Source organism: Glycine max, chromosome 19, assembly GCF_000004515.6.
Source record: "Glycine max cultivar Williams 82 chromosome 19, Glycine_max_v4.0, whole genome shotgun sequence".
Taxonomy (NCBI): domain Eukaryota; kingdom Viridiplantae; phylum Streptophyta; class Magnoliopsida; order Fabales; family Fabaceae; genus Glycine; species Glycine max.
Window position 1 is genome coordinate 49,573,234 of NC_038255.2, and position 17,271 is coordinate 49,590,504.

A 17,271-nucleotide genomic window follows, 5' to 3' on the forward strand; every position below is an offset into this window, starting at 1 on the left:
TTTTTTTTCCTGAATTTTTTTACTTTTATGATTTTTTTCCTTTAATTTTTTGAAGATTGTTCTTGGTCTTCAAGTTTTTTCCCGTCCAAGGCTTTCGTCTATTTTAACCGTGAAGTGACGACGTAATATTATCTTTATTATTATTTTACTTGATCACATTTTTTAGTGTTTCTTTAACAGTTGAAAATTATATTTTTTAAAAATTAAATAATTTGTGATGGTTTTTAGTTCCTCAAATTGCTTAATCTTGAACAACTTAAAACCTGAGTAATCAAACTCCATTCAAACCATTTCATAAATCACAAAATCATATCACAAATTGTCCAAGAAAAACATCATATAAAATAATAATAAATTTATACGTCACGTTATTGTTTAACTTTTAAAATAGACGAAAAGACTAAAATGTTGGACAGAAAAAAAATTAAAAGATTGGTCAAGGTCAACAAAAAATATGGGAACCAAAATGAAAAATATAAAAAATTTTGAGGATTAAAAACTTAATTTACCATTTAAAGTAATTATTAAAAATTAACGATTTTATCATAAAATGCTTATTCATGATTGAATGAGAAACAACAAATTTCAATTAAATTCCATAAATTAGTTTGATTCAGAACAGATTATTTGAGATTGATTTAGGTCCAAATTAATTATTTTTTTATATCTATTATTGTTATTTTTAACATTGTCTTAAGGATGAAACTTGATATAGAAAGATAACATTTAATATTAGTGTTAAAATAATTTATATAAAAAAACTTGAAAACATTCCTTATAAAAATTGTCGTGATTTCAGTATTAATGATGAAAAACAATTGATCACTAAATTGTCACTAATACATTACTCCCACTATTTTAATATAATTGTTATTCTATGTTATTTTACAGAGACAAAAAAAAAGTAATACATAAATAAAAGAAATAATAATTTTACAAATTTAATCTTATATTATCATTAATTTATTTATAATTTTTGTTATCCACCATTAATATTATAAGGGATATAGTGGAAAAAAATAATTAATGTTACATTGAAAATTTTAAATGAAATTTATTTTGGGATATTTTTTTTTGTAAGATAATTATTATAGGACTGAGAGAGAATATTATTTTTAGTTATAATTAAACATATGTTTATTTAAAATTCAAACGAAACAAATTTAAAGTTTAGCCAAAGCTAAAATTATGGTTTTTATTGGGAAAGGCCAAATCGCTCTTCTCAAACGTTAGAGGATATTTTTTTTTTCAGTTTTAAATTAATCTTATTTTTTTTATATATATAAAACACGATAGGTATACGATAAATAGAAAAAAATTCTTATTAATCTAAAACTATAAAAAATGTTAAACAAATGACACATAATTTATAAAACATGATCATAAACAATAAATTAGTATGGTAATTTCATAAATAATATAAGTAGGTTAGTAATTCTATAAACAAAATTATATGTGTAGGAAAGAGTTCCATTCGATATGGATTGAATTACTTTCCAAAATTGGATATGAAAATTGATTCAATCCAATAAAAAAGTAGGACACGTACAATATCTGTTATTTTTTTTTTACTTTTAAAATCAAAACGAAATGATTAAATGAATAATCATATTATTTCCAGTTTTATCATATAAATATGTTCTGCTGAATTATCAGACTGTCCCCACATCATGTGATTCAAGAGTTTAAATGAATAAATCAGATGTATTTACAGTTTTATGATATTTAAAATATTAAATGATTAATTAATAGTAACAATTTTAAAAAATTGACACCTAAACGGGAAATAAATCTCTTTATGATAGTAAGATTAAAATTTTGACTTTTGATAGAATTCAAGTTCAATCCTTAAACGCGAATTTGACTTTTGATTAATGCCTAATAGTCAGATGTATTCACAGTTTTATCATATTTAAAACATTAAATGATTCCTTTAAAAAACACATTAAATTATTAATTACTAGTAACAATTTATAAAACAAAAAATTAGACGCCTGAACGGGAAATAAACCTCTTTGTAATAGTAAGATAATTTGTTTACTGTTCGGTGTTGATAGAATTCAAATTTAATCCCTATAATCAACCTCATTTAATAGGACGAAACTAAACTGTAATTATCTAGTGCTAATTTTTTAATAAATCCATACTGCTCCAAATTAAACCTTTTGTTGTGCATAAATTGACATCTAATATATCTAAATACTAAATATGATAAAAAAAAATACTACTAACTATTTTATTTTACCTGAAAAACTATTTGATTCAAATTTCTTTGTAACACAGTATAAACATGATTTATAGACAGTAAGCAATTTTATGGTTTCTCCACAATTTGTTTATTTGGAAATCAGATTAAATATTATATGACTATTTTTGGGATGCTCCAAGAAAAAAAAAAAGTATTGTAGGAACTAAATCATTCGGGCCAGGGTATGTTTAGAAACACGTTCTACTTGCATTAAACTAAAAAATTCCAAAGCAATTATGGTGTTGTTTTTGTGTTACGTCCAATTCACCGGCTATATATAAACACACTCAAACTAGTATGATGAGGACCAAACACTAGAACAGTTCATTTAATTTAACTTTAAAAACTGGTTTCACAAATAATTAATGTAAACATCGCTTAATTCGGTTCAATAGCGAATGAAACAGGTATAATATGTTCTGATCGATTTGCTGATTATTTTATTTAATTAAAAAAATCAATATGATGATGGTTGATAATTATTGTAATTATATTTATTTAGTTTTTAACTATACAGACAACAAAAAATTAGGGATGTTGAACTTAAATATTAGTATGATATATTTGATTTTGTTTAATGCCTAATTTTAAACATTATATATTATGACTTATTATTTATAAATTTAAATTTTAATATTATAGAATTATAAATAGTATATTATTTTTGGTTTAATATTTTTTAATAATTTATATTAAATTTAAAATTACAGTACATTATTTAATCATATATATTAATAATGACCAAGATAATTTTAAAAAGACCGTAAATTCCAATGGAAGAAAGTAAGCAATCAGCATGAATGAGGTCACAGTGTAAAAACGGTCGCTAAAACTAGTTCTATAAGCAGAATCCAAATTGCAAAGCCGAAATAGAATACCCTATACACTTTCTTTCTTGGGTCAAATTAATTGATTTTCTTTTGAAATCAAGAGCGTCGTCATTCATGATTGATAAGAAATAAAGTTCAGAAACCATCTCATATTTTCTCATTGGCCAACGCCCAGTCGGAACTGACACGCCAAATAATAGTGAAAATATTAATAAATAATTGATTGCATTGTCATTTGTCAACGTGTATTACTATTCATCCCCTTCACTTCCCATGCACATGAAAATTTAACAACGTTTCCGCTTTGAATACTAATTTTAGACAAATGTATAACGCTCGAATTGAGCAATTTCAACGAGGCAACAGCGTGTACCAGCGTAACAACTCATTTAGTTGATTTGTTAGGAATTTAGAAACAATCAAACGGTTGGTTGCACCAAGAGCACTTGAATTTGCTCGTTGTTTCGGATGGATCGTAAAAGGGTAATTGACTAACATAAATAGACAGACACCATTTGGGTTGAATCTCCACGCGCATTAAGTTTAAGGGAGAATTTGACCCAGGTGGCACACTCAATTATTGCAGTTCTATTTAAAAACATAATGCAACTGTGACACGTTGTTTTCTCATTCCTAGCAATTCCAATACAATTTGTTTTCCAAAAAAGACTTACACAAAATTGCATGTAGACTTGACCGATTGTCATACTAAGTACTATTACACAAGCCACGTTCATGATTGATCACCTCCTCCTCACCCAAAAAAATAAAATAATAAAATCTGTTTATTCTAAATATATGACACTGTACTGTATATTGATACTTTTGTAAGGAAAGGATTTTGTATCTTTGTGGGGAAATTGAAATTCCAAGACAGAAAAAAGGTGGGGTGTAGAAATCAGATAGCCTCTAGGACTGTATGTATATAATGCACAAAAGAATGCAACGACTATCATAAAATTATATATCCACAGCATCAACAGGAAGGGAAACTGTCCTGTGTAGAGTGTCTCTAAGCGACCCTGAGTAAAAACTCTTTGCAGTAACCATACCTTCTTTGTGAGATTACATCACCTCACAATTTTGGGCCCTTTGGGTGCCCAAATTGGGGTGGTTCTTTTGGACTTGAGAACGGCAACTGAATCATAATTCCAGAAATTACCCAAGGGTTTCAAGTGAATACCATGGTCCACTCCGTTTACTGTTTGTGGCAGTGGTGGCATAATGCCTTGTTGGGTTTTGTGCTCTCTGTTACTGGTATGTGAAGATTTAGCTGCTATACCAAACAGTTTATCCCTAAGTTTCCTTGACTCCCTTTCGTGTTTTGCTTTGATCCATCTCATTTCTTGTTGAACCTCTTTCTCATATTCATTCTCAGGGCCACAACATAAAAAACGGATAGCAGAGAAATAATTTCCTGATAAACTTCGTGGGGGGTTTCCTGGATCATGTGCAAACTTGTTTTCCCAAATACCCTTTCCTTCTTTGTCTTCTGCTAATACTGGTTTATCAAATTGTTCATATTGCTCGCCAGAATGACTTTGGTCAGACTCTACTGGACTCAGTTCACAACTTTCATGATGATTCCATGACTCCTGATACTGCAAGCAGTCTGATTGGCTTGATTTGATAGGTGCATCCCCTCTAACATGATTGTCACACTCAGATGGGAAGGTAATCTCCTCGAAGCGCCCATGCATTGAAGCACATCCATGCCTACAACATTGAGGAAGCTGCAAGTTCTTTCTGCCTTGATTAGACACACAATTGTGACAAACAATTTTATTTAAATAATGGTTAGTTTCTTCAATTCCTGGTCCTGGCTTCCATTCAGGTACCAAGGAAGCAATTTCCCCGTCTATCATATCTGATATACTGGTAACATCCTGATCAGTAATGTCGAGTTCTGCAACCATTTCAGTTGCTACACTTAATGCTGTGTCCGTCTCTGTGTCAAATGGGAAATAAATATTCCGAATATGGCCTGCCACATAAACAAGTCAAATTATCAATCTTAAATTCCATTCTGCAATATACAAGTCATGGGGATAGAGTACCAAAACAATAAAAGTAATTTTCCAACCTTCTTTGTCTGCAATTCTTAGTCTCAAAAAGATGCCACCGTCATCTTTCCTCTTGCCTCTAATGCTTATGTCAACATCTTCAGAGGCTTCATCGTCATGGCACTCGAAAAGTTCAATTCCACTAGGTTCAATCTCAGCTGGATGAGAATACCAGTCTCCTTCATATTCAAAGCCATTCGAGTATTCAGTACTCATGTTACTATAGGTCCGGTGGAGATCAAAGAATGGCTGATGGGTAAGAGGACCCAAGTCATCAAATGATCCACTGTCCACCGGTCCCAAATCATACTCATAATCATCAATCTGAAGAAAAGGATCATCTAGAAGCTCCCTTGCAGAGAGCCTTAGAGACACTGTTGCCAGGCATTTCTCAACAAATTTTCGCACTTCTGGATCCTTCACTTTATACAAGGCATCCGGTTTCTTCCCCTGGAAATGTAAAATGCGATTGATATCTTGCCACTCCTGAAAAAAACACTTCTTCAATAGAAAAGAGAAAGAAAGCAATCTTACAGAAATAACTTTCTTGTAGATTTGTGCTGGATGGCTACATTCGCTATAAGGATATTCAAATGTGACCATTTCTAATACACACATCCCAAAGGAATATATGTCAACTAGTTCATTATACGACTCTTCATAAACTTCTGGTGCCATGAACTCGGGCGTTCCTGTAGAAATACAAATGTAACAAATAAAACTCTAATCAGAATTACCGATCCTTGTTCAAATCAATCCTCTAATTATGTTAACAGCGCCATCGCTGCAGTACATATCACACAGTTTCATACGTTATTGCCAAATCATTTTCAAAAGGTAGCATCAACAAACTGAAATAATTAGAAATGGTGTTAGAATTGGCTAGGTTTTTTCTTGATACCTTCTTATACGATATGAAAAAGACATACCTACACAATGAGCAGCATGGGACTTGCGGACAATTGCTGCCAACCCAAGATCCCCAATCTTAACTTCCCCTTGGTTTCCGTTGACAAAAATATTATCACATTTAAGATCTCTATGGATCACAGGTGGGTCACGGCTATGAAGATAGAGAAGCCCTCTCAGGATTTGTCTACACCAATGCTTCACTGCCCTAATGTTAACTCTCTTGTGCTTTTGCCTATATCTATTGTGATAATTAAAATAAATAAAAGAAGAAAAAATAACAAAACTTCTCAAAAGCACAAAAAGGATAATGATCATACAAATATAATATAGAGGAGTGGCAAAAGGTTGAAAATGGAGGGAACTCACTGTCTAAGGGTACCAGAAGTGAACATTTCAGTCACAAAGTTGATATTTCTGTTCGCTGTATCAACCCAAGAAGTGTAAAATTTCATTATGCTTCTGTGCTTCAACGTCTTGAGGAGATGAACTTCACAGTAAAGCCTCTCGAGATCTTCAGGGCTCTGCAGAAAATCATACAATTTAACCTGATTCCAAGCAACTTCAATCCCTTGGTACTCATCAAATGCTCTATATCTGAACCAATCAGAAATAAAAATTAAAAAAAAAAGAATATCAAATGCCCATTTCTACAAACTCAGAAAAAAAGGACCCTCAGCTTTGTATAATCAGAAGTGGGGCCAGTAACGTAATCAACCGAAACAAACAAAAAGAAAACGGGAAATTGAGAAAGATAAGGAAAGGGATTTGTCTGAAATATTCATACACTGTCTTGGAAGCTCCTTTGCCGAGGATTTCATTGTACTGCAAAAAAAAAAAAAATCATAAAACTGCGAGCAAAAACATGATAATAAGGAAAAGAGAGAGAGAGAGAGAGAGGGCATAGTATAGTTACTCTGCCGTATCTGGCAGTTGGATCAAGTTCAACAAACTCAGATGCTTGAAGCTGATTCATCCTCTTATGATTAGACTTCTCCTCCTTTCATACAAATACACATCAAACACCCAAAATAAATTTTTCACAAATTTATCTCTCTCTTTCTCTCCATATAATAATATATTTATTCCTTTAACAGAGATTTAATAATAATTGACGAGAGGGAGAACAGGAGAAAGAGAGAGACAGGAGAGCAACTTTACAGTGCCATAATTTTGACGGTTTGCACGTCATTTTTTGACGAATATTATTTTACATCTCTTAATGTCATTAACTGTTTTAAACAAATAAAAAGTTTAAAATTATAATTTTCCAAAAAACAATCATATGTAATTATCTATGTTAAATTCTTTGACGACACAGTAAAATATTATCTTTTAATATTATTATTTCACAACATAAACTAAAATAAGATAAAAATCTTTAAATAACTACAATAAAAACAAAATAAAAAATCCTTATTTATTAGAAACCAAACGATTAGTAAAATTTAATTATGTATAGCAAAATATCACATCTTATCAGTTGAGAAATTTCTTTTAAAACAAAGTTTTAAATTTAAAATTTTTAATATTATTCTTTTGGCTGACTTTTATATATATATAAATATATATATATATATATATATATATATAAATTAAATTATTCATTATACTATAAACCAAAAAATATAATTTATATATTAAAATATATTCATTTTTATTATAAATTTTAATTATAATATAATTTACATGTTAAAAATTATTTTTTATACATCTTAATTATATAAAAAAATTAATCATGTTTTATGCATATAAATCAAATATTTGTTGTAGTTAATACAGTTTCGCATGTCTAGATCAGACATTCAGACCCATATATGGATAAAATAGTGTATTATATACCATTTCTACACCGAAAATGTACAAACGACAACTAATTTTGTTACAAAGAATTTATTAATTTTAATTTAGATTTTTGTGACATTAGATTTGGTTCATGCATGTATGAATGGATTTGAGGTACAATATCAGAAATCATATAACTCTTATAACTTCGTATCAAAATAAAAGAAAGAGATAATTGTTGAAAAATATTAAGTCTCAGGTTGGTTATCTTACTCTTTGGGGTGAGACTCATATATCAACTTTTTGATGTTAATTGATTTTGAGATGAAATTTAACATGATATTAGATGATTAAGTGAAATTGTCTAATAGATATACAAATTACACTTTAAAAAATGAAGAATAAAACTGTCATATGGGACTTAGATATTTCTCAACAATAATAAAATAAAAGAAATATATATATTAAGTGAAACAAATTGATAAGTTGAGATCATTTATTACTCATAAAACATATGTGAAAAACATATTGTTTTTTTTGTGGAGCAAAAATAAGTTTTTGACGGGCATGTGCGAAAAACAAAAATTTCTTTAAGTGTAAGTACCTGTCTTCTCGAATGGTATTGCTTTAAGTGAAAAACAAAAATTTCACAAAGTACCCGTTCTCTCTCTTTAAGTGTAAGTACCTGTCTTCTCGAATGGTATTGCTTTTTTTTGTTTTTGCACACGAAAGTCAAAAGAAAATTTACCCGATCGATCGGCCAAAAATAACAATGTGTCTGACATTGAGACATTTCTTTTGAGTATTGAAAGTCACAAGCAAAGGTAATAATAATTGATATAATGTTTGGTAAATGTTATCCAGTAATATTAGGTTATTAGTTAAGAAATAAAAAATAAAATAATTATTGAGATGCAGAAAGTTGTGCTATTCATAATTTTTTTACTCTGTTTATAATATTTTTATATTTCAGCTTAACGGCATTTATTCACTGATAATAAATACAAGAAAAATGTTAATAATATTTTTCTTTTTATATGTTTTCGTGGTTGATTGAAATTTATTAAAAATTATTAATTTTAATAAGACTTAAATGTCATTTTTTTTACTTTATATGTAGCATCTCATTTAATATTTTTTTTAAAAAAAATTAAATATGAGATCCATTTAAATTAGTAATTTTTAATAAAATTTTAACTAATTATAAAAGACTATCATAAAAAGAAAAGAGTATTAATTAGAATGTGACTGCTCGCTACCCTTTCTCTCTAAATAATTCATGTAAACAAGAATTAAAGGATGAGTGTAAATGATTACTTACGACTCTTGGACGTTATGGTGACATTTAATTGAAAGTTGTTGTTTTTAAGAAAATGAAAAAATTAATTAGCATACTTAAGATTAGGTAGTCTCCCTATACATATATATATATATATATATATATATATATATATATATATATATATATATATATATATATATATATATATATTATGGATAATTATTATTATTTTTTATAAATATTATTAGAAATAAGGATACCATAAATTTTATTTATCAAAATGATATTTTTTTTGTCATTTTTTTCATATTGAATTGAGGTTGAAAAAACATTTTCGATCTATCCACGAAAGCGTCCATTCATGACAGGATCATATATTCTAGTAAGCTATTTTGTTTTAGTTTCATCATTACACAATCAATTTTGGTTTTCTAATATATCAAGAAAAATTAATTCCTTATCCTTAACTTTTACCCTATTTACAAATTCATTGCTCAATTTGTTTCTTTTCTCTTCATTAGTATAGCTCCAATAATTAGACAATTCATCATAAGAAATTTTATCTTTTGTGAAAAGATAAAATTAGGTTTCTATCATTTTATGAAAAGTTGATAAATTTGATAAATACATAAAAGATATTTTTTTTCCATCACTTTGATATGTATGAAAAAAATAATTATGAAATTTTATTTTTTACGAAATTTTCAAATCGATTATTTTTTATATATCGAAATGGATGATTCCATAGTTTATAATTGAAAAGAATGTTTACGAGAAATTTTTTAACAACCCTAATTTATATTTCTCATCATCAATTTTGTATAAATTCTTCTATTTTTTTCAAAAAAAAGAGAAGGAAAACTCTTTTAATCGTGGATCTTTTTTGTTTTTGTTTAGTTTGTACTCTTTGCAAAAGAAATTCGATAAAGATATCACTCGAAGAGAATAATTATAATAAAAAATCAAATATAATACTTATTTGAAAATGAAAATAGTATGGATTTGTAAAGTTTATAAAACAACCCAATTTTGTACGTTTTCTATTTTTTACATTAATTATATGTATAATCCATGTTGAAAATGTTTTTTACATCAATTACACAAATGTAAACGCACCCAGAACACAACGATCTCCCACTTTGAGTAAAATATAAAAATATCTTCCTTGTACTCTATCCCTTTTCGAGACAAATCCCAAATTCATGTAGTGAAAAGTTTAAAATTATACAATTTTTTATATACATGTTTTCTGATATCCTTTAACCTAACAAGTGATAGATTAATCTTATATATATATATATATATATATATATATATATATATATATAATCTAATATTAATATTATTATTTTTTATTTAATAGAGTTATTTTTGTAAAATTATTATATTTTATTTATTTATTTATTAGTTTTTGTTGATATGTGGGAAACAAAATAGGATCATAATTATTTTTGGTGGGGAAAGTATATCAAGCTTGCTATGATATATATGACGGATTCTACTATGAACTACTGTTCCATATAATTTATGGTGTACTATCTTTAACAGCTTTTAAATTAATCTATAATATACTCTCTTACCATATATACAACATATTTGATCCAAATTCCCTTCCTCAACGCGATTCAGCGTCGCCGCCAGAGGTATTATCTAAAGATTTGTGGCCACCAAACAAACTAATTAGTTTAGTTAATGAGAAGCAAAAGACTAGCAACTAATTAATAGCAACATCAACCAAGTAGCACGCCTCCTATTATTGTCACGAATCATATCAAAACTAATGTGACATTCTGGCAATTTCGTATAAATCAAACGCTAACAACACAAAAAAAAAATGTACTTTTTTTTGGTGAGTGTGTGTATGATAATGTCTCTATATCTGTACGTACGAATTATCTCAAACGTAAATTAGACATGTGTTCTGTTTGGAGGTTAGGGTGCATTGATTGCCAGCTAGAGCACATGCACACACAAGTGGGATCTATGCACCTTTCATCAGAACTTTCTCTATATCTACTCTGTCAATATACAATTAATTAAACAACCAATCAATAATCAATAATAATAATTATTTCTTCAATCAAATAAGATAAAATGTATATTTATTTTCTTTCCCCTCTCTTTCTTTTTGACCAAACATAGGGTAGTAAAAGAAAAGAAAAGAGGGCCAACGACAGAGCTTCTAAATACGCTGGATGTGACTAAAATTTCTATTTTACCATGGATAGACATAGCAAACAGAACAAAATTAAAATTGAATATAAATACATAAATGCAATCAGATGGTAGTAGACATGTATCGACTAGTGGAATTAACCCCCCTCCCTTCTTTCTCTCAAATTCGTGGTGATCACAGAGGCCATCTTTCAGCGTTATATCTTTAACTAAACAGTTTGGTTCAATACTCAATCAGAGATTAAGCCTCATAACCAACCCTATTCTCTAAAGAATAAACGTATTCTTTGGTCTCTAAGCAAAAATACGAAAATACTCAGCAAACAATGAAGGGTATAGATGTGCTAAAGTTGGTTCTCTCTCTTTTGAACTTTTTTTTATTGTAAGAAATAAAAACATGGACAATAAAATTATACATAATACTGTGGTTAAGATTTAAAGTTTGTTATGATCATATGACTATTTAAAAATTTATTTAAGGGCATGAAATTTCAATTCTGCATCATTTATGCCAATAAGTTACAAACTATTTGTAACTTCATATAGCAAAGATTGGACTTTTCTTTTGCAGCATATACCTTCCAGAAAGGAAACTTTTGTTATGATCATATTGTTATTTTTTCTTTCTTGAACAGATTTTAACATATCATGTGTTAAATCTGATCTCATTTTATTAATAAGTTTAATATTTTCTCTTTAAAAAATATTGTTATTTTGTTAACTTTTTTTTACGATAGATTTATATTTTTTTCATATTTTTTATTAATCAGGATGTTAAAAATACTGTAATAACTTGATACTCTTATGTGATTCAGATGTGAGAGAGTAACATTACTGTTGCTATTATTATATTAACACCACAACGATTTTCTTAAACTTCCCTTTCTTCTTTTCTTACCATCGTATAAATTTGCTGTAAAGAAATAATTTCTCTTTTAACTTTCGTGATTCAAGCAAACAGGTCAAGAAGGAATTCTTGCAAGTCAGCAACAACATCCTATTTCGAATAAAGTACAAGAAGATGAAAAGCTTATGGAAAAATCAATTTTATATATATATATATACACACATATACGGAAAGTGTACGCAGTAGATATGCTTTACAAGTCAGCCAAACTGCTCAAACCCGCCCCCCACTCAAAGATTACATGGCCTAAAAGATCAGAGATTAGAATCATCAATGCATGTGCATGTTTATCTGAAAGTTTGTGGTACACTTGTATCAACTCACTCACACACAGTCACAAAAATCACAAAGGCATGCGTGCATTAAAAACGTTGTCTGCTCCATTCCCAGCTGTGTATGCTGTACGTACGTTTTGTTTTGTCCACTGCAGAAGCACAGTAATTAATTCCCTGTTTGGCTTGGGCTCCCCAAAACGATGGGGTGGGCATCTAGTGTTAACGACAGCGACAGAGGGAGATAAATAATCTAATTTCAAATTGCCTTTAATGAAATGGGCACATTTAATTTTATTCGGTGCTTAATATCGGGGAACGCTCAATACTTATCACATCTCACGAATTTTTGTCAAAAAAGTTTTGGGTGGGCTATAGTTGCTACCTTTTTAATGACTATTATTTAGCCGAAGATAAGGATGCTAGTTTTCTTTTTTCTTTTTTTCTCTCCACTCATGGATATATACATATCTTTTGGACATAGTGGCTTTATTATTCCACGTAAAAACTTATACCCTTTTTCGTATTCAACGCAAGTACCATCTTTTAATCAGTGATGTATCATAGCTTCCAAGAAAGTCGTCTTCAATTGAAAGATTTCCACCAATCTCTTAATTTGGTGTACTCACAGAAAGCTTACGTGAAGTTTTAAAAGAATATTATTTTGTTCCTGATAAAGAAAGTGCACCAATTTCTTGTAAGTCCCTGAAATTAGTTTTGTATATCGTCAAAAGGTTTTTTATTCTTCAAAAAGTTCCATGTGAGGGAATTATATATTCTTCGATAGTTTCCACAAGGAAAAGAAGAAAGACTCTGCGATCTGCTCATAGATAGAGGTTCCAAACCATAACCAATTAAAAGTTCAATATGATAAAATAGTAATAGTGGTTCCAAATACTAAGATCTTTGAAAATGAATGCATTCGTCAGCAATAGATATAAAAAGAAGATATATAGTAATATACGGCATGACTCCACACCAAAACAAATAAATAAATCAATGGAGACACTAAGCAAGGAACTTAATTTTTCTCCAACATGCAATTCCTACTTTAGCTTTCATGTTCATTCATTTTTTTTCTTTCTTCTGAGAACCATCAATTTGTTAATTTCGAACATTGGAAACTTCTAAAATAAAGGGAAGTTTATGGTAGTCAAAAACTAAATGCTGTAAATGGATCGCGTTGATGGAAATCCATGCATCCATTTTTTTAATTAGCACCTTTATTACGTACGCAACTTTCTGGGTTTTATAACTTTCTTTAATTTGTTTATCCAAATGGAATAAGAATTGTATCCTAGGAGTCTTCGCATGCTAAAAGTGAACAACGATTGGCAAGCCAGCCATATATTCTATTGTTTTCGTCTTATTGTTGCATGAGTTCATGTCCATTTGAAATGATTAAGAAGATAAACATCGATTAAGATTAGTATTAAGATATTGTTTATTTGACTAATGGATGGAGTACTCTGATATGTTCACAGAATGTGTTGTTATTTTCCACAGTCGGACTCAAACTTCATCACATCACACGAAAATACAAAATACAAAGGGAGAAACATTTGAAAAAAAAACAAATTAGAAAAAAAGGCTCATATGGTTTGATACTTATTTAATAAACAAGTTTGACTTAACCTAATTAAGCCTCATGTTGACTAAGTCATAAATTTCCCACAAATAACTTAATCTATTTTTACCTTTATTTGCCTTGAGCAACTCTTGTATTGTATGAATGTATTATCATAAAAAAAAAGGTTCATAATTAATTAAAATTGTTGAAATATGATAAAAATACAATTAAACAATTTGATATCATTTGGTCTTAGTTGTTAAATAATGAGTGATAGTTATAACTAACTACCAACTATGTTTTGAATTGTATAAAAAGAGTTGTTTTATAACACTTTATAATGAGAAAATTATAATAATGCACTACACACTTATCATTCTATCTTTTTTTCTCCGAGAGCAGAATCCCTTTCTTTCTTATTTCCTAAAGCATAGATCGCCATTAATCATCTTCTTCAATTTTTTCTAACAAAAATGGTAGTAATTTATAATAAAATTCGTGTTAAATAATGTCAATAATATCTTAAAAAATAACTCTTGTTTTTTGTTTTAAACTTTTAACTTCTCCGGAGCCTCTTGAGTCTTGAGGACTCTATCATATTGGAGCAACCAAATTTAGAAATGCAAACCCGTGTGCGTATCAATCAATCAACTCATGGGCCCATGGCCCCAGGGATAACATATTGGGCTTCTTGTTTACACGCTTGTTTTCGAGACCAAACAATGTTAGATTGTTTGCGACTGACTGACTGAATGAAGTTTTTTATTTTTAAAACTATCAATTTTGGGAATCTCATATCTAAATCAGTAAAAATCATTAAATGATAGGTGAGATTCATCAAAGTTAGTAATTTTTAACAAATTTCAGCCAGTTACATGAAGAGTGTTAAAAAAAAAAGTGTCAGACAAAATGTTGTTAGCAACTTTTTTTTTTTTATATAGTAAAACAGGTTTTCAAACACTCTTGTAGACATTTCGATTAATTTATGTCTGATTGAGTAAGATTGTTTATTAGCAAATTAATGAGAGCAGATGATCATAAAAGGAAATGCATTTTTTTCTCTCGCGCTTGTAATTTAACAGGTCTGTACTCTGCAGTGTGTTGAGAGGGCAGCTTCCGAGTCATTATTATACACTTAGTTTTAATGCTCAGAAGTTTCCTTGAGTTAAATTTAGAATATACGATTACATATCGTCCAAAGAACGGTTAGAATTCATTTAAGTGACATTTCCAAAGAACGAAATTGAATTATTCTGTGGAAGGGAAAAATATACATGTTATTGATACATGCCATTGGTCATGTTTTACATTTCCTGTTATGATTAGTAATCATATTTTACCGAGGCCCAAAGAAATAATTTGTATTAGGTAATCAAACTGTTTTGCGAAGATTAACGCCGTCAGCGTGGAGGGAACCGGAGTATATGAACAAGTTGGAGTTCCCAAAGTGATAGTGCAACTCAGGTACTATGGCTGGGTTTTTGGGTGGAGGGATCCAAAAATGTCAAGGTATTTTTTGAGCTTGGAATGACACATTCAATTTAAGCAATAGTATTGTTGAACTTGTTTGTGATTCAATTCACTACTTTCTGGCCAACAGGCAACCGAGGAAAGCTGTTTGGTTACAGCTGTGTTTGGATTGCCCATGGCACCGTCCCCGTTTGCAGAAAGCATCATCTTCCTTGTTCCTTCCTCGAACGGAGATCCATACACGCACATATTCTACTTCTGATACAGAATTTTCTTGCTTCGTTGCACTCACATTGAGGGACCAAGGTCACACTGTATCGCAACTACATACATCATACAATATTCAATTTCGTTCATGACCATGAAACCGTGCTTCAATTTAACCAAACACAGAACAAAGGACTCGAATTGTGATGAGACATTAAAATTGGATACAAAAGACAAATATAAAGGAGCTTATTAATGAACAGAATACATGGCATGACACATGACATGATCCAAACTGAAGTAGTAATTCACTTGGCTAATCCTAACTCCTTATCAATAGCGTTTTTAGCAGTGTCGAGATCCTCGTCAAAGAACATATCCCAATGGCCATCCCACTTGATGAAAAATTCAGTATCCTCATGATACTTAACCCTATGCACATCCCCTGGGGGAGTGAATAAATAATCCCCAACCGTCAGATCATACCTCTGTTCCTTCGTCAGATTCCAAACGCTCTTCTTCCCTTCGATCACAACCAAGTCGTGCCCAAACGTGTGGTGGTGTGCGGGCTCCACGCTCCCGGCCTTGAACCTCACGAACGCCGACGTCGGAGTTTCCCTTAGAATCTTCATCGACCCGCCCGGAATCAAATCGATCGGATTCAGTTCCCGGTTCTTCACCAGACAGCACACCGCGCACGTGTCAAACGCGCCCTCTTTTCCGATCTCCGGCATCTCCACGAGCGAGTGTTCGAGAAAGGAGTGAATCTCCTGCGGCCAGGGCTTGTCGTCGTTGGCCGGGCACGCGGACTTGAACGGCGTGTTCAGCCACGCGTCCAGGACCTCGACTGCGGCCTCTGGCGACGTGTACTTGCCGGAGACGGCGAGGACGTTGGAGTTGTTGATGGAGCGGGCGTTGACGGCGTCGGAGGGGGAGAGGCACGTGGCGGCGTAGACGCCGGGATATTTGTTGGCGAAGATGGAGACGCCGGCGCCGGTGCCGCAGGCGACGAGGCCACGGATGTCGGAGGAGGAGGATTGGGAGACTCGGCGACCGACCTCGGCTCCGGCGGAGTAGTAGGAAGAGGTTCCGAGATCTTCGACTTGGATGTTGAGAGTGCGCAAGTGAGCGACGAGGGCGTCTTTGAGAGGAGTGCCGAAGTCATCGGCGGCGGCGATGATTTTTACGGGGCGGGTGGGTTCTGCTGCCATGGCTGATTTGATTGAAGAATGTTGAGTTGAATTGAGTTCACTCACTCACACACCTGACACTCAGATACAATGAACCTGGCCCTTCTATTAGTTAGTCTAATTAATACAAGTACTAGTATTTTCTCTTGTCTAATCCCTGTCTTGTGCCTCAATCTCTCAGGGACCACATTTTTTATTTTTTTTAAAGGAGGGTTTTAGGCCCAAGAAAAAAAAAGGCTATACATTACTAGGAGCAGGAATGCCTACATTGCTAAGCAATTAGATTGTTTTGTAGTGTATAATATTTTATTATTTAATAAAAATTAAATAGTTAATATAAATTTTGTGAATTTATTATATTAA

The 17,271-nt window shown here is 30.9% G+C and overlaps 2 protein-coding genes across 3 annotated transcripts; both read right to left on the reverse strand.

Annotated features, from left to right (window-relative positions):
* Positions 1-3,682: 3,682 nt before the first annotated feature.
* On the reverse strand, positions 3,683-7,233 carry WNK9 (with no lysine kinase 9). 2 transcript variants are annotated; one of them, NM_001249042.1, is made up of 9 exons: positions 6,967-7,026; positions 6,838-6,875; positions 6,420-6,647; positions 6,071-6,291; positions 5,676-5,833; positions 5,162-5,591; positions 4,366-5,062; positions 4,153-4,326; positions 4,039-4,075 (listed from the first exon to the last, which is right to left on the reverse strand). In NM_001249042.1, the coding sequence occupies exons 1-9, from the start codon at positions 7,024-7,026 to the stop codon at positions 4,039-4,041; spliced, it is 2,043 nt and encodes a 680-aa protein (NP_001235971.1). The 2 variants fall into 2 exon arrangements, with proteins under 2 accessions (XP_014626796.1, NP_001235971.1); XM_014771310.3 differs by having other exon boundaries at positions 3,683-5,062; positions 6,967-7,233.
* An 8,554-nt stretch (positions 7,234-15,787) lies between these two features.
* Positions 15,788-17,006, reverse strand: LOC100799192 (DNA-damage-repair/toleration protein DRT102-like protein). Its single transcript, NM_001317671.2, has one exon. It carries the CDS (start codon positions 16,927-16,929, stop codon positions 16,027-16,029), a length of 903 nt encoding a protein of 300 aa, NP_001304600.2. The 5' UTR covers positions 16,930-17,006; the 3' UTR covers positions 15,788-16,026.
* Between the last annotated feature and the right edge of the window lie 265 nt (positions 17,007-17,271).